The 24,660-nt window shown below is 36.6% G+C and overlaps 1 protein-coding gene across 3 annotated transcripts in view; it reads right to left on the bottom strand.

The window, feature by feature from the left end:
• Positions 1-24,660, bottom strand: part of LOC108319842 (kinesin-like protein KIN-14B) — a 47,897-nt gene that overhangs the window by 17,325 nt on the left and 5,912 nt on the right. For 2 of the 3 annotated variants that reach the window (XM_017551129.2, XM_017551131.2), the window contains exons 3-12: positions 10,775-10,898; positions 8,462-8,548; positions 8,066-8,236; positions 7,823-7,929; positions 7,493-7,624; positions 7,223-7,401; positions 6,321-6,482; positions 6,033-6,124; positions 1,649-1,800; positions 1,045-1,218 (exon numbers count right to left, since the gene is read on the bottom strand). In XM_017551129.2, coding sequence (XP_017406618.2) covers positions 1,045-1,218; positions 1,649-1,800; positions 6,033-6,124; positions 6,321-6,482; positions 7,223-7,401; positions 7,493-7,624; positions 7,823-7,929; positions 8,066-8,236; positions 8,462-8,548; positions 10,775-10,898 — 1,380 coding nt within the window. The remainder of the gene's footprint in view (positions 1-1,044; positions 1,219-1,648; positions 1,801-6,032; positions 6,125-6,320; positions 6,483-7,222; positions 7,402-7,492; positions 7,625-7,822; positions 7,930-8,065; positions 8,237-8,461; positions 8,549-10,774; positions 10,899-24,660) is intronic. The other variant, XM_017551132.2, reaches the window with a different exon arrangement.

The raw sequence follows: 24,660 nt of genomic DNA on the forward strand, positions 1-24,660 counted from the left end.
AAAGGCACATGAAACATTGACTCTTCAAACAATAGGCAATAGAAATCAACTCCATAAAAGAATAGACAGAATAGGGGGAAATGTGAAAGAACATCACCCAATTGGGATGATAAAAGAACATCACTTGGCACAAACTTCTCCACTCTTTAAAATTTAGGAACACAAGGACAACAGCAAGAAAACTTAGCAAATTTGATATCCAATGAAGAGAGGACAATGACTGTCAATATATTTTAGGAAATTTTACATATTATTGCCATGTATTTAATTTTTTATATTTTTTGTATCTTGCTATTATCACTAAAATAACAATCCCACAGGGATTTGTTCCGTAGAATAGGCTGCTTTATTTCCTAAAATATTTGATAAGCTCTAGTATATATATCCAATGTATGTAAAGAGAAAAATAATAAGAAATATATTTTTTCTCCTAAATTTAAGATGGTATTAGAGCTCTCAATCCTTTGGAGCCTCTGACCATGTGATTTGATTGCAGCCTTCATTGTTGTCCAACTGATACGTACTCAAGTGTTATGGAAGTCAATGAACCCTTGATCCAAGGAGGAGGAAATAATAAAAATAGGTGGGGCAAAGTTTATATGAGGAGAGAGAAGGGTGACGTGGCTTCGTGAGTGGCATGTGTTAGTTAGAAGAGAGAGAAAAACGGGTATGGGTTGTTATAGATTCTGAGGTGTACGATGTGAGGGGACACATTTTGTTTTTGGTGGATTAGGAGGGGGAGAATTATTACGATTCTTCTCAGGAGTTTGGCTCTTAGCTGAGGGTCCTTGGAACATTCTAAGTTTTCTGGTTTATCATAATAGTGAATTTGCACCACTTCACTTTCTATCGTTCATATTTTTTATTATTCTGCTTGTTAGTAAATTCTGACATCTAAAACCAAGTTTCATCGCAGCCTTCATCCCTAATTGAACTCAAATACTCATTAACATTATTACAACATGTCATGCATATACACAGAATTTTCAAACCACTAAGCAACACGTCACCACATACTATACTAAAATTAGTAAGCATTTAAACCTTTAAATCTGTCTGCAATGCAGACGAAACTTTCCATGCCTTTTGTACTTCATTGAAGAGTAGAACACACTGATCATTTGCATCTCTAAGTGCTTGCTTAAGTCTCAGACCGTCTTGTTTGAGATCTTGGATTTCTTTTTCCTTCTCATATAACTCTTTACGTGCATCATTTGCCTATAAAACCATCACAACTTAAATCTGGAACATATATAGTAAATATGTAATCTTGAAGTATGTTGAAATTACCACCATTTTTTTATAAAGTGATAGAAATCTGAGTACAATTGAACTTCCCATGGAATGAAAATATTATATAAGAAAAGATATAGCCAAGTCCAAGCAATTTCTCAATTACACCGCACAAGAATCAATCTTTACATGCCAAGTAACTTTTCATTAGACCAGCAAACACTGTCTGAAATTTGAATTGAGAAAAAGGATGGGTTCAATCCTAAAACATTATATTCATATAACTATTATACACCATAAGAAGAGTTATTATTTTTAATTACTTTCCACAAAACCCCAGTTGGAAATGAAAAGCAAATCAAAAGTAGAAGACTGTCTTTTTTCAAAGGAGGAATGGGATTATGGAAGAACATACAACATCTCTCCACTTCTTAATTGTATCTCGATTTCCAAGGCTTAAGACAGAATTACGAGCTCTGGCAGAGAAATTGAGAGACAGTAATGTCTCAGATAAATTCGAAGAATTTGGACACACATTTACAATCATCAGAGATTTTGAACTTCCACCTAAAACATGAAAGAAAAATTATAATGAAAACGTTATCACATGTCTAAGACCAAGCAGAAATAATTGAATACCTAGTTATGAATAAATAGTATATGTGTGTGTGTATAACTACATTGAGTGTCGACTTTCAGGACAAAGAAAAAAGAGCAAGAATGAGCAGAGGTAAATTATTTCAATTTTATATAAAGAAATGAAGGTAAATATTTAGTCTCACCTCACACTGGTACCTATGTTTCTATATCCCATACAAAAGAAGACGTTATCCTTTGTTAAATAAAAATTCAAAGGTTAGATCCAAATTTTGGTCCCTGTAGTTTCCTTTCAATTTCATGACCAAAGTACTTTTATTCTCAAATCAGTGCCTCGGCTTAAACTTAAGTATTTTCAAAACAACATTATTTAACACCATTGTTAGTTAGTTAATTGATTTTTTCTTTATTCAATAGATTTCTTTTACCACCATGTAAATCAACTAGCACGGGATGTTCTAGCTTAACCGATGGTCTCAAATGTGAGTTCTACATATACAACTGCGTTAAATACTAAAAGGGATAGCATTGTTGCCATAGTGGTCCAACTTAATTCAGACAGGATTACCTTTTGTGGAGTATATCAGTGCTCTATATAAAAAATAGATGCTTCTTTATGCGGTTTTTACCTATAAGTCTTCCTCTACAGATGCTCTGTCATATTCTGGTCAGAGCTCCTGCAGACACTCAATTCCAGAGTGTCTTCTTAATCATATAGATGCTCCTTTTTTAATGTTAATATATCCAGCAGGGACCAAATTGATTTTGTTTATAATGAAAATGGGGAAAGAACTACGGGAAATTATTTGTAAGTGTGAGGATAATTTTATAATGTTAAATTTGAAAATTGATGGAAACTATATGAGCTAAAGTTTTCATTTGAGAATTTGACCATTCACCACTATAACCTTCCACAAATTAGAAATTCACTTTAGCAACATGGTAGTGCCAAAGTTAGGCACAATAAAAAGTTTCATATATGAATTGCCAAATTTAGGTCCCACAACATTAATCTTTTATGCATACTAGGAACTCTTTTACTAACATTGACTACATGTTTAACAGAGTCATCCAGTGATACCAAACGGAAGAAGAATTTTGACTGCAATAATATTACATTCCCAAGAATCACAGTTAAGGATCCCGCTGTTCTCCTCAACAGAACTATGTTGACTACAAATTTTCTAATTATGAGAGAAACTCCATGCCAATTATCAACTTATAATCTCTTTTATAATATTGTAGGAGGGTATCTTGAGACTAAGCACTCCGCCTGAGCATCCCATGTTGCATCTCTAGATGTTAGGCTTAAGCACTCCATAATACCCAAGTCCCTACCATAACACCACTCCTGAGAGCAGACATACCAGCATCTACACACTGCAGCACTTCACTTGGCCATTTTGGTCAAACCTTCCAAGGCAGACCTTTCTAAGACACTAGCAACCAAACGATAATCACCCAAACACTTGGAGAACCCTCCCTTAAAGCTAGTTGTAAAGGGTGAGAATCAAGTCCAAGTCACTTAATTATTTCGCCAAGCCTATCTTACTCCTTAATGCAGGACTCAAGAAACCCATAATACCCAAGTCCCTGTCCGATTTTCTCGAACATTTAACCAAATCATTCCTTTTGCTGGGATTTACTTTTAAAAGAGGAAAAGGTGTCTTTATTTACTAAGTGCTAAAGAAAGGAATTCTAAGTACACAACTTGTTGAATATAGTAAAACTAGGTATAAGATTAATTTTCCTTGTGTAGAAAATACACATAAGATAATGTATTTATAATAATGAGAATATAGACTAAAGCCCAAATACAAATGAATATGCAAAAATAACATAATTAGCATAGGGACTATGATAGGGATATAATGTGTATGATAAGAGAAAACAGATTAAGAAGGAATTGTTAGTTGGGTTGTTAGGGTGAGTGAGATTTCCTTTATATAGTTGGGGCGTCCTGGTATGCAGACGACTTTTTGGGATAATTTTGTAGATTGAGCTTTAGCTCTTAGTGAAAGGGAAACCCTTGGAGGAGAGAGTGCTCTCCTATTTTTGTGTTCTTTTCAGTCTATAAAATAAAGAATATTACTCTTTCTCTTTTCAATTTTGGGTTCCTAACAAATTGGTCCAACTTGCCCGATCAAGAAGGTGTGGAATCATGGAAGGGAGAGTCAGTGCCTTGGAAAGATTGACCAGCGAACAGGGTAGAGCCATAGCCAAATTAAGGGAAAGTTTCCAAGAATTGAAAGAAATGATACAGGAATAACAGAATCAAGAAAGGAACTCAAAAGGAAGTGAGAAATTTGCCATGAAAGGAAAGAATGAAGGGAAAACAGGTATGGATGCTGAGAAAAATAGTCTACAGAACATCAAGAAAGGCAAGAAATTCTCTGAAGAAGGAGAGTACATGGCTAATGATGAAGAAAATAAATAAAAAAGATATCCTCAGAGTAGTAAACTAGATGAGGAAAAAGAATTGTTGAGGCCGGGGGTTAAAACAGTGGGGTCAGGGAGCAACCCAACTGAGGCCCCAGTGTCCATGGGTGCATCTACTATAGCAGTTAAAGATCCATATCCTGAATTTCCTGACGTTATAATACCTGCAGATCTTGCCTCTAGCAGTGGCCACAAAGGAATTTCCAATTTTCTTGCAGAGATGTTATTAACTAGCCATTTTGAATTACTCGCAATGAAATTACTCGCAATGAAAGAAAGTAAAGATGGTAGGAAAGAAACTTCAGTAATGGAAGCAGTGCAAACAGTTTCAGAGCATACTGCGACACTTGTGCTTTATGGGGATGACCAAGTAATTCTAGAAGATCTAAAAGTAGAAATGAGAAAAGGAAAGTTGTCGTGAAGATTTGCTACAGCATTTTTGAGTCATGCAAGAACTCATTGGTTTTCCAGGTCTTTTGGTTTGAAGCAGTTCTTATCATTAATGAAAACGAAGGAGTTAACAATTCTCTCATATCAACCACCACCCAAGCCTCCAAATCTAAAATTACAGACAGTAGCAAATGGGTTCCCTTCCGATGATAACACAATACTATACTGCCATGGGATCAAGCTTCACTATTCCAACCTTGAGAACAAGGTTGTTCTGCAGTTGCCTATAATAATAAGGATATAATGTGTACGATAGGAGTAAACAAATCAAGAAGTAGTTGTTAGTTGGGTTGTTAGAGTGAGTGAGATTTCCTTTATATAGTTGGGAGGTCCTGGTATGCAGGGGACTTTTGGGATAATTTTGTAGATTGAGGTGACCTCAGCATAGTTGATAGCTGCCTAGATTATACGATCCTATCCAAGAAAGAGTATAATCATTTTTGAATTTGATTCCTCCCGTAACATAAATAAAGAAAATCAGAGAAGATCGCATAAATAAGACAAATATGGAGACGCCACAATCTAGCACACTAATGAGTTAATGAAGATTCTTCACAAATATCTCAATGTTTGATAAGAACCCGTGTTTTATGACAATAACCAAGAGAATCCTCTCTCAATGAATTCAAAATTCAAATATTGCCTATCAAAAGTTTTAGGCTCTAATACCATGTGGAATATAGTAAAACTAGATATTGGATTAATCTCTCTTGTGTAGAAAATATACATAAGGTAATGTATTTATAATAATGAGAATGTGCCCAAATACAAACGAATATGAAAAAATAACATAATTAACATAAGGATTATGTTTTCCTAATTAACAAACACAATATATCTAACATAACTAAAAACAAATCTCCTGCTTACAGATTCCAAAAGCCAAATTTATAATCAAGAAACAGTTCCATAAATTCTAATCAACATATAAAAGAGAGATAACAAAAAATGGTAACACTAACAAAAAGACTACATACCTTCAATACACTTACAAAATAAGCCAGAAAACAAACAAATCAAGTAAGAACAAGACAGTTGCCACTTGAAGTGGAGCAGGTTTGGATTAATAGTAACAACAATCCAATTAGAGAACGAAGAGTTACAGCAAAAACAATGCAGAGTATCAAGTATTGAACAGAAAATATAATATCACGCAAAAGTCACACCAAGCATATAAAACTTATTAGCATTTTAAGAGGCACGTGCAATTTCTGTTGTAATTTTTAATCAAGAATCAATGTGTCTAACAACTTAAAACCATATAGATGTTACCATAAGCTTATTAAAACAAAATAAAAGAAAAATAACAATACCAAGAGAATCTGCAAGTAGTTTCGTCAACACTGAGTTTTCATAAGGAATAACATCCTTTTTTGATGTCAAAGAAGATAATACATCTCCCAGCCTGTAAAAACATTTTCAAAAGCAACAAAAAGTAAGACTCAGAAAATTCTAACAGGTGGTATACTGAGAATTGACATTAGACATTAACTTTACGTGGGTGAACAAAGAACACCTTCGACTACTAAGCTAATAAATATAAAGTTGATAGGGAAGAAAAAATTGAAGAGTTCAAAAAACATTATGAAAAAAAGACATACGCTGAAAGTGACTTCATAACATGAAGCATATCTGTGACACGCTCACCACTATCATCTTCTGATATCAAACCTTCACTTCCAGCCAAATCAACCAGAGACAACTTGCTATATGAGTTTTCACCGCTGATCAAATTGTTATAAAATATGTGTATGGTAACAATCCTGAAAATACAAGGCATAAAATGAAATTCACTAATCTGAATTAATGTACACTGTACAGCATGTAAAAAACATCAACTTTCAGAAAACAGTGAGCACCAATATCAAAATGGTAAGAACCTCGAGAATCTATCTGAGAGAACAATTATAGTGGCAGTGATAAATTCAGAAAAACATTAAGACATAGCTAAACTAATTAATATTGTTGCTTACTAAGCCCGTATATCTAAATTTTAGAGCCTTCAATATTTATTGTTTCCTAATATTACTTTCATTAGCCAAAAGTCCAATGTGTTAAAAGAACACTAGAAGCTAAAAAAAGGTTAAGCATATTATATTAATCCCTCTATTTCTATTTATAAGACCCAAATTTGAAGGGGTGTTTTTTATAAGATTCAATTCATAATGTCTCTTCCATTAATTATTTTTGGACTAAAATGTCCCTCATTAGAAAAGAGAGATTGTACAAGAAAACACTTAGACAATAGAGAAGAGTAGTGGTGACACGTAGTTTTGGATCAAAAATATAAATTTAAGACAAATTTATTTTCATCAGCTAACTAAACCACTTTCCTCAATCATGGTGAATTAGGTATGAGGTGTTATGAATAGGAACGCTGAGAGTATATTGTATCATTGGAGAAAGTATCCTATCAATAGAAATCAATCATATGAAACATTAAATAGAAATTATAAAGTCATTTTACAATGTAGCCATGCATAATATAGGCCAGAGATCATACAAATGAGAAACAGTAATCTTTAATGGATTATTTCCTCGACTCTGAAATGCAGCTTTCAAAACCCTAGAAAATTCCATAGGGTTATCAACTTTTTCCTGCATTAGTTCTATGAGATATTCAGGTGAAGCAAAACACAGTTTAGGCAAGTTTTTCCCTGACTCCAAGATCAGATCCCTTATCTGTAAGCACATAAAAGGAGCAGTGAAACCTTTATAATCCCAAGTCAAACTAAACCAGAAAGAGTTACAAAGGAAGTTAAAAGAAAGAGACCTGTTCGTTATAGAGCTCACAAACAGTAACGCAGAATGTATATTGAGAAGTAGCAGTTGTGTCCAAGTTGGACAAGTCAAACAACTCCTCAAAGCAACGAGCATATAATCCCCTATCATAGCTTGATCCTTCCTGAGAACAATGAATGAACATTGCAGATGCAAATTATCAGGCATTATTAGCTCGATGTATAAATAATTAAGCTCACCCAAATGAGAGGTATTTCAATTTTATATCAACGTTGAATTCTAGACCCTCATCCAAATATCTATTTCTTTTGAAAGAGTAGGATAACAACCAGCACACACAGCGAAAGACAGAAAGAACAACCATAGTGTGTGTTTTTCCAGAATGTGTTTGTCCATATGCAAATAAGGAAATATTATATCCATCCAAAGCTGATTGCACCATTGGTTGAACATCACTGAACAACTCAGCTGCAAACATAAGATAAGAGGCAATATAAGCAAGAAGCAAAGCAGACCAGGACCAGGATTTTGAAGTTGGAACCCCCTAACTAGTCCCTCCTCCTGCAACCCAAAAAAATAGTAATATAGAGTAGAACCATTTTACCCTGTCCAACATGAGGTCCGTAAACTCTGTCAAATTCAAATTCTTTCTTTGAGTTAGACAAGGATTCATCGCCAGTATTTACTCGTATGGTATAATCATCTGGAAATTCAACAACTGAGAAACCTTCATCTTCAAATAATGGCCTAGCTCGGCAGAATACCCTTATGTTACCTGCAAATAATAGAACCATATATAACAGCTAAATAGACCTTCCCAGTTCAGCAAAACATCCATTTTAGTATGCTTAAAAGTAGAGGGGCCATGTAATTAACAACTTAAATTACAATGGACGTATATTGCATATTACATAATACACAAACAGCATTGCAAAGGGACCAAAAACAAAGTCAATACAAAGAAGCCATCAATAGTAAAGAAGCTACATATAGCAATCACCTTTAGATGTCAATAAGTCATTGAACAATTTCTTCTTTTCATAGATCACAGAAGATATTCTTGCCTCAGTTTCAAGCGAAGATTGATCTGACATTCACAGATGAAGCCCAAAAAATAAAAATAGAAAACCATCAGCATAATGGCTTAACAAGAAAAGACATGGTAGATGTACGTACATACACATTTCACATAACTTCAAGTACTTCAAGAAATTAATGGAACTAGATATGCATCCACTACATTTATTACTGTTGCACAGAACATCATATTTACAAAAAAATAAAATCTCATGCCTACTGAAAGAAAACATGCCTCAGATAAAACTGCTTTAGGCCATGTTTGGTTTGAACTTGCTAGGAATTAGATTTAAGAGAAGAAGCTCTAATGCACCAATTCATTTTTGGCCACGGTATCAGTATCATATTTGAACATCTTAGGAGTTAGATATATCTTTTGTTATGTTGAATATATAATTATATATACCTTAACATACAAACACACACACAGATATTGGGATGGACGGATTTGCTAATACAGTCATATGCATTTTTTAGTTGGAATGCTTTAACAGCCAAAACCAAAAATATACGACAATTATACAATCATCACTTTTATTTTAAATAATTTATTTAAGGATATTATAGGAAACTTTTATCCAACCATCACCCAAAACTTCCTCCCTTTCCACCCATTACTATGTGATGACACTACAGCTAGCAAAGTTGTTGATGCTGATGAAGAGGTAGCTGGCCTTCAGCTTGCAGATCCAATTGTCAGAGGTAGACAAAGTTGGGGAGGAAAGAGAGATGAGGTAGATGTTAGGCTTCAATGGTGTTTTTATTGGCAAAAGAACAAGGTGATGGCACAATGTTCATGGTGAATCCAGTTTGAGTTTGCTGCTTCGTCAGATATGGGCTCTAGAATGATTCTGCCTTCCAAGATTCATTAGATAGATCTGGCGTTGGGTGATGCAGAGCACAAATTCGGTGATTTTCCCTACTTCTCTTTCTTTCATACCATTATTCATTTAGTTTCCATTTCTGGTGATTGAACCTGATGTAGGTAAATGACAGAGTGATTCAATTTCATATTCTCAATTTCATATTCTCAATTTCAAATTCTTAGGAAATGGTTTAGCCAAAGCTCAATCTTACTAAATCAACTCATAAAGTGAGCATTTCCCTTATATTATGTATCTTAGCACTATCTCTAGACAATGTAGACCTTGGGTTTTTCCGATACACTATCACATCCAACACTATTGGACTCGGTACATGTATAATATGGTGAATGATCGTTTTAATGGATTTAGGATAAACTCTCGTCCCATCTCAGAAAGTGGTTTAGGCCTAACTTTATCCTATAAAATCAACTTGTAAAATGAGGATTACCCTTACTTATATTATACCTTTTGGCACTATCTTTAATCAAAATGGGACTTTAATATTTTTAGCAACAAATTATCTAAAGGATAGGTTTTAAAGAACTGCAATTCATAATTCAGATTGAGAAAGTGAAAGTGATCTACTAATGAATTATTAAGGCCATATTTAGACAAGCTTCTAGAAGCATTTCTAAGAGAAAAATAAGAATGAAAAATGAAATGAAATTTTTCATAAGTCAAAATTAGTTTATCAATAAACTAATTTCTAAAAGCTCTCTCATAGTTTTCCTAAATTCTTATTTTTAATCTGTGCATAAACTAATTTTAGTTTATTGAAAAACTCATTTTCTTTAATTTTCTCTTCTAGAAGTGCCCGTAGTTAAACTTGTATTGTATCTACAAAGAAAGTTGTGAAGTTAAAGCACAAGGAGATAAAATAATAAAGGATAATAATCTGCAGAAAGAAACAGTGGTTGAATGTTTTGTTTGAAATGAAATGGCGTAGCAACCAAAGAGAGAAATATTACTTTCAATGGTTAAATATTAAATTACTATAACAAACCCATTATGAATAAATCAAAATAAAAAGAGACTATGGGATATTTTGTCCTATGCTATGAATGGACTCCAAGGAATTCAGAATTTCACATAAGATCTGTGTATTCAGGCTTTTGCTACTGATATTACACTGGTGTCATCGGCAGAGTTATAACAAATATACTGCACAGCTGACATTTCTGGTAGTCATTCTTATACATTCATAAATGTAGAGCTTAATTGAATGAAATCTGCCTGACCATGCATTTATTTAAGTTGTTTATCTGAGTATATAAATGACCCAATCAACCAAAAGAAATAACACTAAAAAAGACAAATATCAAACATAGCTGAATATCTAATGGACCACAAGTGGGCCAAATAAGTGTTACCTAACTTGTGGGCTTTCTCCGCAAGAACACCAAGATATCGTGTCACTCGGTCAAGTTTTGCATTTGAATATTCTTGAAGTTCACTTGCTTCTTGTCTTAACTGCAGGTAGTCATTTCTTGCAAGCTGTGCAAAATACCTGGTGTAATTGTTAACATGTGTCTAAAACAAAAATTTCCATAATCCACAAAGATCAAGTAGGAGAGCAGACCAAAAAAACATATAGTTGAAAATAAGACTGATTTATTATTCTGAATCATAAAAAATACATTCTCATATCCTCTGTTTATAATAATCTAATTCTCCTAAAAAGGAAAATAGGAAAACTAGGAAAACAAAATAAAATAAAAGATTATATATCTATTTCCTCTAATTAGGAAGATTCTAAAAATATTTTCTCTAATTACAACACTCCCCCTCAAGTTGGTAAATGACTATCAATTATTCCCAACTTGCTTACAAGATCTTGAAATCTACCCGGAGAAAGCTCTTATGTAAAAATATATGCTATTTGAAGTTCTGTAGGAACATGAGTTGTAATCACTAAGATTGTCAAACTCGAGAGTTTATGTAAATTCATGAGAGTCCAGTAAACTCAAAGTAAGAGTTTACTTTACATGAAAAAAATATAAATTCAAAGAAACGTTTTTCATAGAAATATTATTATTGTAAAACATAAATTGAAATATCAAAGTCTCTACATCTAATCTCTTCATCATCTCCATCATCATTTTTCCAGAACATTTTTACTTCTACTTTTAATAATTGTTGAAAATGCACTTGGATTAGATTCTACCGAGTTTGATGCGTTTCCAGACATAACAAGATAAACTCTTTCACTACAAACATAAAAAATAAAATGCCGAACAGCTTAAAATATTGTAGCAGCAAGGGTTGTTCAACAGTGCAGTGTGAAACATTTTATTTTTGAAAAATAAAATGAATGGTGCAGTGCTATAAAATGAAACCCATTAATATTGTATTGTAAAATGCTTTGGTAATAAAACATGAAATCAATTTAAACATCACCAACAGTATAGGTGGCAGAGGGTTTACACTTACACAACCCATGAGCTCTACAATTAAGATTGACGGCCAGAGACGACGACGGCGAGATGGACTGCGACAGCGAGATCAACAGCAACGGCGAGATCGATGGCGACGACACGAACGGCGCGAACGAAGGCAAGATCGAACGACGATAAGGAAGGCGTGACGGAAGGCGAGATCGACCACAGGATAGAGGGCGAACCTGATGAGCGACAGCGCAACAGAGGCGAGATCGAACGATGAGATTGACGACGAGAGCGCGAGAAAGGAGATGAACAGTGAGAACGAAAGCAGTGAGGGAATCGGTTCAACAAAAGCTCAAAAAACCTAATCTGGTGAGCCCTAAAAATTTTTTTCTCAAACTCGCAAAATCGGAACCCAACTCGCGATTTTAGGCGAGTTTAACAAGCCTATCACCGAGTCTACCGATCCCACACCAAAAACGAGTTTGCTTACGAGTTAACTCGAAAGCACCGAGTGAACTCGTAAACTCGACCGATTTAACGAGTTAACTCGCGAGTTTGATAACCATGGTAAACACAAATCATCTGTCAAGATTATCTTTGATGAAATGTCTGTCAATTTCAATGTGTTTGGTTCTGTCATGCTGTACTGGATTATGGGCTATGCTCATAGAAGACTTATTGTCACAGTGTAGTTGCACCAGGTTCTCCACTTTGACTATAAGATCATCCAAAATGATTTTCATCCAGAGTCCTTCACACATTCCTTGAGCAAGGGCTCGAAATTCAGCTTCTGCACTAGAACGGGATACTTTGTCTTGCTTTTTGCTTCTCCATGTTACCAGACTATCTCCAAGAAATACACAATACCCAGAAGTAGATTTTCTGTCAGTAATAGAACCTACATAGTCAGCATCAATATATATCTTCATAGTCAATGTGTCTTCCCTTTTGAATAATAACCCCTTTCTTGGACTTGACTTCAAGTATTGGATAATTTTGTCAACTGCTTGCATGTGTCTCTCTCTTGGATCATGCATAAATTGGCTCACTACACTCAAAGCATAAGAAATGTCTGGTCTTGTGTGTGATAGATAAATCAATTTTCCTACCAATCTCTGATATTGGGCCTTCTCTACAGGAGCTCTTTCTTCACTTCCAATTCTGTGATTCTATTCTATAGGAACTGTTGAGGTTCTACATCCCAGCTTTCCTGTTTCTTTGAGGAGATCAAGTACATATTTCCTTTGGGAGATGAAAATTCCATTCTTGGAGTAGGCAACCTTTATTCCAAGAAAATATTTGAGTTTTCCTAGGTCTTTCATTTCAAACTGAGCTGCCAATTTATCTTTTAATGCCAATTTTTCTGTTTCATCATCTCCTGCAATAATCATATCATCCACATAGACAAGTAATAGAGTGAGTTTACCAGTAGAAGAGTGCTTTATGAATAGAGTATGATCTCCTTGGCTTTGTCTGTATCCCAAGGAAACCATTGCTTTTATAAATCTTCCAAACCATGCTCTAGGGGATTGCTTAAGACCATACGATGCTTTCTTCAGGAGGCATACCTTGTTTCTTTCATTTTTCACTTCAAACCCTGGGGGAATCTCCATGTACACTTCCTCATCAAGATTTCCATGAAGAAAGGCATTCTTCACATCTAGCTGGTGTAAGTCCCATCCAAAATGGGCAGCCAAGGAGAGAATAACTCGAACTGTATTCATCTTTGCCACTGGGGAAAATGTCTCCTCATAGTCAATCTCATATGTTTGGGTATATCCTTTTGTCACCAATCTAGCTTTATATCTTTCTATTGTCCCATCTGCCTTATGTTTCACTGTGAATATTCATCTACACCCTACTGCCTTCTTGTCTCTTGGCTTATCAACAATCTCCCAAGTTGAATTTCTTTCTAATGCATTCATCTCTTCTTTTATGGCTTGATTCCAATGTTCAATTTTCATGGCCTCCTGGATTGAGGTAGGAATTTATGTGGCATCAATGGCAGCAATAAAACTTTTGTGCTTATTAGAGAGATTGTTAGTGCAAACATACTGAGAAATAGGATATTTAGCACATGATCTTCTTTCCTTTCTCAATGCAATGGGTAAATCCTCAATAATACTTACCTCCTCCTCATTGATATCTTCAAGGATCCTCACCTCCGGATTAGACAATTTTTCTTGCTCGAGAGTCGAAATGGGTTGTTTTCTTCTTTCATATTATTTGCCAAAACATTTGTCTTCTTCCTCACTGTGGACTATGGTAGCTTCATTGCTTAGGTCTTGGGCATCCTGCAAAGACAAACATGGTAATGACAAGAAGGAGAGTTCATCCACTTCAAGTGCTTTCTCCCCCTGAAGTGGTGGACTGACATAAAAGGATTGTGTTTCATGAAAGGTAACATTCATGGTGATAAAGACGCGATGACTCTGAGGATGATAACATTTGTACTCTTTTTTATTAGAAGGATACCCAATAAATACACATTTAAGAGCTCTGGGATTTACCACAGTTAAGATGATGAGAGTGAACAAAAACAACACATTCAAAGACTCGACTAGGTAGACTCGTTATTAGGGAAGAAGAAGAAGGAACAAAAGACAATAGAGATTCTATAGGACTAATGCCATTTAAGATACGAGTGGGTAACTTGTTGATGAGATATGTGGCAGTTAACACAGCTTCTCCCTAGTAATTTTTTAGAACAGACATTTGAAAAAGAAGAGCTCTAGTTACTTCAAGAAGATGACGATTCTTTCTTTTAGCAACCCCATTTTGTTGAGGGGTGTTAACACAGGTTAGTTCATGAACAATATCATTATGAGACAAAAAATTGAGAAATTCATGATTCACATATTCAGTACCATTATCAGACCTAATTCTTTTGATATTTTTTCCAAATTGATATTGGACAAGACAGAAAAAATTAACAAGAATTTGAAAAACTTCGGATTTATTTTTCATAAGGTATGTCCACGTGACACGGGTACAATCGTCAATAAAGGTAACGAACCATTTGGCTCCGAAAATAGAATCTATGACAGGACCCCAAACATCAGAGTGAATTAAATCAAATTGAGAAATACTCTTTTTATTACTAATAGGATAAGATGCACGATGGTTTTTTGACAATCGACAAATATCACAATTAAAAGACTCAACAGACTCTTTGGTAAACAAATGGGGAAACAAGGACTTGATAAGACTAAATGAAGGATGCCCAAGCCTTTGATGATGTAGCCATATTTGGGAATTTCCCCACATCTCAGATGTAGCTTGTTGACTCATAATTTGTGTATTGCTTTGGTCATCAAACTCTAAAAAATACAACCCACTTTGCTCCTTAGCAGTTAAAATCGTCTTCCCCATGGCAAGGTCCTCAAAAACACAATAAGTTGGAAAAAATGTTACTGAACAATTTAAATCCTTTGAGTTTTTGCACAGAGATAAGACTATTAGCTAATTGAGGAACATGTAAAACATCCTTCAATATAATAGATGAGTCCAAAATTATATTCCTAGAGCCGCATATAGGTATACCTTGACCAATCACAACTATAATAAGTTGTGCTTTATTGCTTTTACCATATGAGTCGAAAGACCCACTAAAAGGTGTCATATGATCAGTTGCACCCGAATTAAGGAGCCAAATACCTTGAGACACATGACCAACAATATTGAGACAAATCTTACCTTTTATGGACAAAGTACATGATCTAGAGGGCTTACTCATTGATTCCACCATTGCTTCCAAGCGCTCGAGTTTCTCCTTATAAGCTTTCATATCAAGATCTAGTGGTGGTGGTGGATTAGACTGTGAAGAACTAGATTGATTGGTGGCTTCCTGTTCTGAGGTGTTACAATGGAACTAGATTGTCTAATCCGGAGGTGAGGATTCCTGAAGATATCAATGAGGAGGAGGTAAGTATTACTGAGGATTTACCCATTTTTTAGTAGACCCTTTGTTGTTTCCTAGGCGCTCAAGAACATTCTTTCTTCCATGGAGTTTGAAGCATGTTTCCTTGGTATGTCCAGATTTTTTACAGTATGAACAATAGTCCCCATGAGTACCTTTTTCAAACGTCTTTCCCCCAGCATTTGTTCCCTTGTGGACTCCGTTTCCAGTTGTCATGGCAGAGCCTGCGTTGGAGATCCCTCCATTAAGCATGACGGTTCTCCGAGTTTCTTCTCCTCTTATCATAAAAAAAACTTCTGACAGGGATGGTAATTTTTCTCTTCCAAAAATCTGAACTCGGATTGGGTCGTACTCATGATTCAGGCCCTAGAGAAATTTAAAGATTCGTCCCCTTTCAATGAATTCAGCAAGAGCGGCAGCATCTGTTTTACACATCTTTATTGTTTGGTTCTGATCGAATTCCATTCAAAGACCATTCAGGATTCCGTGATATTCTGATACGGAAAGGGAGCCCTGTTTTGTATTAAATATCATGTTCTCAATGTCATAGTATGCAGCAAGATCCTTTTTTAAAGAAAAAGCACTCTGTAAATCATCCTATGTTTTTTTTGCAAAAGAATCAAACATATAATTTCTCCTTATCTCAGGAATCATGGATTGCCACATCCAAGTCATAATTAATGAATCTTCATTGTCCCAAATTGAAAAATGAGTGTCGTCTAGTCCTGGTCCTCCCCATCTATGTGATCAAGTTTTGAACTACCCTTGAGAACCCTTCGAATAAATTGGCTCCATTGTAAGTAATTCTGACCATCAAACCGACAGGTACCTCCTATATTTAGTAGGTCATTAGGTATCCCCAAAGGGATACTTTTTACTTCAGACATCCTGTAGAACAAAACTAGGAGTCTTCGTTGACCTTTTCCGAGACGATGACGGTGTGTGGGTTACACCGAGAAGAGGAGCAAAACCTTCAAACTCAGATCTGCTCAAATATAGGCCAAACGGGTCGTCACCGACCCCATGAATAGACTCAGGAGTCTCCGGCTACCCTGTCTGTGGCGGCTGCGGCGAGTGGGTCTCGCTAGAGGTGGGTGTGTGGGCTACACGCGCCGGCGTCGGTGGAGGCGCGTGGCGGCGCATGACGGCTCCTGTCACGGAGCGACTTCCGGCGTTGTGGTCGCCGGTGTTGGGCGCACCTTTCTACCCTATCAACGACCCCAACCGGTGCGACTGTTGCAGCGGAACGGAGCCCCAAGATCGGGAGCTCTGATACCAAGTTGAAAATAAGACTAATTTATTAAAAATACATTCTCATATCCTCTATTTATAGTAATCTAATTCTCCTAAAAAGGGAAATAGGGAAACTAGGAAAACAAAATAAAATAAAAGATTATATATCTATTTCCTCTAATTAAGAAGACTCTAAAGATATTTTCTCTAATTACAACACATATATCCAACCAACAAAACTAGCTAGCAATTATAAGAACATAAAATTGATTTAAAGCTGTTAGGATATTTATCCTATTTTATCATCATTATAGTGTGTCAAGGGTTACCCTATTTATCATGATTATATTATGTCTAGGATTACCCTATTTATCATGATTATAGTGTGTCTAGGGTTACCCTATTTATCATGTATTTGTATATCAATTTATTCTTATAAATAGAAGATTGTGAGAGGGATCAATTAAGCCCTCTAGAATTATTTTATAGTTTCAATCTTAAGATGGTATCAGAGCGGGTCGATCCCGCTCTGATTTCTGTCTCGTAATATATATCTGTCCGGCGTCACAGTTCTTTGTCGCCCGCCGCTGCCCGCCGCTGCCCGCCGCCGGCCACCGTCAACCGTCGGCCACCGTCGTCCGTCGCCGGCCACCGTCAACCGTCGGCCACCGTCGTCCGTCGCCGGCCACCGTCCGGCCACCGTCTCCGGCCACCGTCGCCGGCCACCGTCGCCGGCCACCGTCCGGCCACCGTCACCGCCGGCCACCGCCCGCCGTTGCCGGCCACCGTCGTCCATCACTGTCAAAGTTTCCTTCGTCTAAACCCTTAGGGTTTTCTTGTTCTTCGTTAGTACTATTCGTCTTCTCCAGAAATGGCGTATGGCAGTACTCTTTCCTTCTCTGGAAGTCCATCAATTACCTCCGAGAAGCTAAATGGAAAAAATTATCTATCATGGTCTGCTGCTGTTGAAATGTGGTTCCTTGGCCAAGGGCATTATGACCACCTTGAGCGAGATGGAAGCCATGTGCCTACTGAAAAAGCTGATCAGTGGAAACAAGCAGATTTCCAGTTGTGTGCCCTGTTATGGCAATCAGTGGAACCCAAACTTTTTGTATCTTTGAGGGCTTTCAAAACTTGTCACTCCTTTTGGAAGAAAGCCCAAAGCATTTATGCCAACGATATTCAACGTCTCTATGACACTACGAATAAACTTGCATCTCTTAAAATGGCAGACCATGATATGGTGTCCTTCATGGCTGAAGCCCAATCTGCTGTCGAAGAACTTAGGATGTTTTTGGAAGTAGATCCATTAGAGGATATAAAAAAGAAACTAGACAAATTCTACATGGTGTTGATCCTTCGTGCCCTACATCCCGATTTTGATCATCTCAGAGATCAACTTCTAACTAGTCATGAGGTCCCCTCTATGGAAACATTGACCACTCGCCTTCTGCGTGTCCCGGTATCTCAAACTCAAGAAGCGCATGAACTAGTGGAACCATCTGTCATGGTTGCCACACGAGGAAGAGGAGGACGTGGCACTAGAGGAGGAGGACGAGGAGGTCGGGGACGTACTCAATGCACATATTGTAAAAGGATGGGTCATACTCAAGAGAATTGCTACTCCTTACATGGTTTCCCTTCCAAAACCGCCAATATTTCGAAGACTGAAACTTCCACTTTGAAAACTGAAACCTCCACTTCTATGTTTTCTGAGGATGAATATCAAGAGTATTTAAGGTTAAAGTCTAACAGCTTGGCACAACCATCTCAATCTCCCAATACATCAACAGCCTGCGTTTCTCAATCTATGGAATGTCAAAATTCATGGGTAATTGACTCAGGTGCTTCTGATCACATTTCTGGTAATACCTCTTTGTTCTCATCTATTTCCTTTCGAGAAAAACCTCATTTCATAACCCTTGCAAATGGATCTAAAACTTCTTCCAAAGGAGTCGGTCATGTTTCTTTGTCTCCCTCCCTCAATCTCAACTCAGTCCTTTTTGTCCCTAATTGTCCTTTTAATTTAATTTCCTTAAGCCAGTTGACTAAAATGTTAAATTGTTCAATAACCTTTGATCATAAATCTTTTGTTATACATGAGCGTGGTTCGGGGAGACAGATTGGAGAAGGATATGAAGCTGGCGGATTATACCATTTTGGATCTCGTCCAAGGGTGTCTTGTGTTGCTGCTCTTAATCCTAAAGTGCTACATGATCGACTTGGCCATCCTCATTTGTCCAAATTAAAAAAGATGTGTCCTGAACTTAGTGGTCTCCAAACCTTAGAATGTGAGTCATGTCAATTAGGAAAACATGTTAGATCTTCCTTTCCTAAAAGGTCTCAATCAATATGTAATTCTAGTTTTTCCATCATCCATTCTGATATATGGGGACCTAGTCGTATCTCCTCCTTTGGTTTTAGATATTTTGTTACCTTTATTGATGAATATTCAAGATGTACTTGGGTTTATCTTATGAAAAATCGTTCTGAATTGTTAGCTATCTTTACATCCTTTTTGAATGAAATCAAGAATCAATTTGGTTAAGTAATCAAAATATTAAGAAGTGATAATGCCAAAGAGTATTTTTCATCCTCCTTTTCTGCCATCTTGAGTTCCCATGGTATCTTACATCAGTCTACTTGTCCTCATACACCACAGCAAAATGGTATAGCAGAACGAAAAAATAGACACTTGGTTGAAACTGCTCGTACCCTTTTGCTTGGTGCCCATATTCCTGTCCATCACTGGGGGATGCCATCTTAACTGCATGTTATCTTATTAATAGGATGCCCTCCTCCTCTCTTGATAATAAAGTCCCTTTCTCCATTTTGTTTCCTAATGATCCTCTCTTTCATACATCTCCCCGAGTGTTTGGCTGTGTATGTTTTGTTCATGACATGTCTCCAGGTCTAGACAAACTCTCCGCTCGCGCTCTCAAATGTGTCTTCTTAGGCTATTCTCGACTTCAAAAAGGATATCGGTGTTACTCTCCTGAAACTAAGAAGTATTACATGTCTGCCAATGTCACATTCTTTGAACAAACTCCTTACTTCTCTCCATCTGTTCAGGATGTTTCTATCCTCCAGCAGGTCCTTCCTATTCCAATGGCTGAGTCAAATAGCTCCACTGTCTCTGTCATTCCCAGTCATGATCACAATCCTTCTACACCTGTTTCTCCACATACTGAGATCATCCCACACAGGGCCCCAATGGATAGTCCACCTCCCCAAGACAATGGTGAATCTCCTACTTCAGATTCTTCTCCCTCGTCACCTCCTCCCACGCCTCCTGGTGCAAATGATTCAGCATGGCCTATTGCCCTCAGAAAAGGTACTCGTTCCACTCGGAACCCTCATCCCATTTATAATTTTCTAAGCTATCATCGATTGTCGCCCTCCTATTTTTCTCTTTTATCCTCAGTGTCCTCTGTTGTTATACCCAAGAATGTGAAAGAAGCACTTGATCATCCTGGATGGCGACAAGCTATGATTGCAGAAATGCAGGCTCTTGACCACAGTAATACTTGGGAGCTGGTGCCCCTTCCCCCAGGAAAAAAGGCGGTTGGTTGTCGATGGGTGTATGCAGTTAAAGTTGGCCCTGATGGTGAAATTGATCGGCTCAAAGCTCGGCTTGTTGCAAAAGGTTACACTCAGGTTTATGGTCTTGATTATTGTGACACTTTCTCTCCTGTAGCCAAGATGACTACTATTCGTCTCTTCTTTGCCATGGCAGCCATTCGTCACTGGCCACTTCATCAATTGGATATCAAGAATGCCTTCCGACATGGTGATCTTGAGGAAGAAGTTTATATGGAGCAACCTCCAGGGTTTGTTGCTCAGGGGGAGTCTGGTATGGTATGCAAATTGCATCGATCTCTATATGGCCTCAAGCAATCCCCACGTGCTTGGTTTGGAAAGTTTAGCTCCATTGTTCAAAAATTTGGGCTAAAACGCAGTGAAGCAGACCATTCAGTTTTTTATTGTCATTCTTCTCTCGGGAAATGTGTTTACTTAATAGTATATGTTGATGATATTGTCATTACAGGAAATGATGCTGTTGGAATATCTCAACTAAAAGAGTACTTGTGTAGACATTTTCAAACCAAGGATCTTGGAAGTCTCAAATATTTCTTAGGCATTGAAGTAGCGCAATCAAAAGATGGAGTTGTAATCTCCCAAAGGAAGTATGCTCTTGATATATTACAAGAAACAGGCATGATTGATTGTAGACCGGTAGACAGTCCCATGGACCCAAACCAGAAATTAAGGACAGAAGAAGGTGAATTATTCTCCGATCCAGAGAGGTATAGGAGGCTAGTTGGCAAACTGATTTATCTCACTATTACAAGGCCAGATCTATCCTTTGCAGTTGGAGTGGTTAGTCAGTTCATGCAGGCTCCATGTATTGACCATTGGAATGCTCTCATTCGCATTCTAAGGTATGTAAAGAAGGCTCCCGGGCAAGGATTGTTATATGAAGATAAAGGAAGCATTCATGTCTCTGGGTATTGTGATGCAGATTGGGCAGGTTCACCTATTGATAGACGGTCTACAACAGGATATTGTGTTTTTCTGGGAGGAAACATTATTTCATGGAAAAGTAAGAAACAGAATGTAGTAGCTCGATCAACCGCGGAAGCCGAGTATAGGGCAATGGCATCACTAACATGTGAACTTATATGGGTGAAACAATTCCTTCAAGAGGTTAAATTTTGTGACATCCATACTATGAAGATGTATTGCGACAATCAAGCTGCTCTCCACATTGCATCAAATCCAGTGTTTCACGAGAGGACTAAACATATAGAAATTGATTGTCATTTTGTTCGTGAAAAGTTGTTGACCAAAGAAATATGTACTGAGTTTATTGGGTCAAACGATCAACTCGCAGATGTATTGACCAAGTCATTAAGGGGTCCTCGGATTGAGTTTATTTGTTCCAAGCTTGGTACATACAATTTGTATGCTCCAGCTTGAGGGGGAGTGTTAGGATATTTATCCTATTTTATCATCATTATAGTGTGTCAAGGGTTACCCTATTTATCATGATTATATTATGTCTAGGATTACCCTATTTATCATGATTATAGTGTGTCTAGGGTTACCCTATTTATCATGTATTTGTATATCAATTTATTCTTATAAATAGAAGATTGTGAGAGGGATCAATTAAGCCCTCTAGAATTATTTTATAGTTTCAATCTTAAGAAAAGCGTATAAAAGATACTCAAGAAAAGAAAAAAAACATGTTTTAATCATCCTTTTCTTCGGTACATGACAGCATGGAGTTCTGGGCCAAATGCTTACCAGGCTACCACATCTGGCTCAAACTCTGCATCAACCCAATCATACCCAAGTATTTGCAAAACATTAAGTAATGTACCCTTCTCCTACCAAGTTTTATTACAAGTATGGATTGTTTAAAAGTCATCTTCACATTAATTTGTTCGACACAGTATGTTTTCCCTTAAATTTTATGCATGACGTTATGTAACCCAGAAGAGGATAACTTATACTGTTTTACATAAAGATCTGTGTTCACTGTTTGCACGTCAAATAGTCAAACCTTCAGAATTAGCAGTGAAAACAATCTTAAACTATTTATCTTCCAAAGTTCTTATTATGGTCTAACAGACTCTCCCAACATGCCTACCATATAAATTCATAATATTGAAATTGAAAGACCACATTTTTTCCTTCTTCATTACAGAACTACCAAGCAGTAAGATCATGCAAGTTGCAATATTCCACTTAAGTAAAGTTCACTCAAGAATCTAAGAGACTTTATGCCCCATTAAGTTTATATTTTGTTTTATCAACAGTTTGCTTCATTTGCATTCTCTATTGTGTATTGAGAACTTCACCCACTACGTAATCTGAACCGCTCCAATTAACACTTATTAGTTTGCAAAGTGTATGAATAAAAGTTAAAAAAGTAATTCATAGACTCTGATGACATGGCATTGCTAGCCAAAGAGACAATTACTCAATTTTCTACAATTACTAAGGAAAAAAACAGCTATCTAACCGTTTAGTTTTGTCTTATGTGCATAGTAACAAATAAGCAAATTATGCACAATTCAAATAAAGTGTTTTAGAAAATAATCATTTTCGCATATTATTGAATCTGGAATCACTGTTCTTAGGGAAAATGTTATCATACTACTATATATTTGGCACGATTAGAAAATAAATACTTTCAAACAATTTCCTAAGAATGCTTGTCAAAAAGACAGCAATTAATTTCCAAAATAATGCCAACCAAACATGGAATGGTATGAACCACTCAAAAATAATTTAAACTCGAACGTAGAAAAGGTTTTCCATAAATGCAGGAAAATTTGAGCACTACTACAAGTAGAAAAATTATACACATATATTTGTGGATAGATAACATCTTTTCTTCACAGAAAATAATCTAATTTGCTTTTATGTATTGAATTGCTGTTGATTTAGCACAAATTTTAAAGAGAAAAAGGTTTGATTTTACATCTTCGCTAAAAAAATCCACAAACTAGCTTGAAACTATTTGTATTGGCAGAATATTTTTACATTGTCACTTTAATATTAGACAAGTGATAGTTTCGATAAAATAAATGCTAGGTATTTTATAATGTCCAATTCTGGCACTTATTGAGATGATATTTTAATCTCCTCACTCTAACAGATTCAATGCAGATTTTGAAGACATAAAAACGTATAGAAGCAAGACGTCCACCTTCATTCAAACCATGCAATAAAACTGTCAGGAAAAGAAAAAAAATTTGCATTTTCATCCGGAATCGTAATTTAATCTGACTGAACCTGATTGATAGAGTCAAGCAACAGCTGAAAGAAATTACCACCAACGACTATGCTCTAAACACTCTGATACACCTGTTTCAGTAAGGACAGTGAATCCCTTCTCTCCACACATTTTCCTTTGTAATCTGAATACTCTAATTTAATTCATGTTGATTGATCCTGGAATCTTAATTAATGCAGACTGAAACTGCTTGACGTAGTTTTCAAGCAACGGCTGTGATAAATTACCACCTAGGAGTATGTTCTAGACACTCTGACTTGCCAGTTTCGATGGGGACAGTGAATCCCTTCTTAGCTCACATTCCCTTTGTAAATTCTATCTTGTTGCCTAACACAACACAAACAGCTTTCGACTGGAAGAAATTACCACCAACGACTATGCTCTAAACACTCTGATACACCTGTTTCAGTAAGGACAGTGAATCCCTTCTCTCCACACATTTTCCTTTGTAATCTGAATACTCTAATTTAATTCATGTTGATTGATCCTGGAATCTTAATTAATGCAGACTGAAACTGCTTGACGTAGTTTTCAAGCAACGGCTGTGATAAATTACCACCTAGGAGTATGTTCTAGACACTCTGACTTGCCAGTTTCGATGGGGACAGTGAATCCCTTCTTAGCTCACATTCCCTTTGTAAATTCTATCTTGTTGCCTAACACAACACAAACAGCTTTCGACTGGAAGAAATTACCACCAACGACTATGCTCTAAACACTCTGATACACCTGTTTCAGTAAGGACAGTGAATCCCTTCTCTCCACACATTTTCCTTTGTAATCTGAATACTCTAATTTAATTCATGTTGATTGATCCTGGAATCTTAATTAATGCAGACTGAAACTGCTTGACGTAGTTTTCAAGCAACGGCTGTGATAAATTACCACCTAGGAGTATGTTCTAGACACTCT

Source organism: Vigna angularis, chromosome 10 (genome assembly GCF_016808095.1).
Source record: "Vigna angularis cultivar LongXiaoDou No.4 chromosome 10, ASM1680809v1, whole genome shotgun sequence".
Lineage (NCBI taxonomy): Eukaryota > Viridiplantae > Streptophyta > Magnoliopsida > Fabales > Fabaceae > Vigna > Vigna angularis.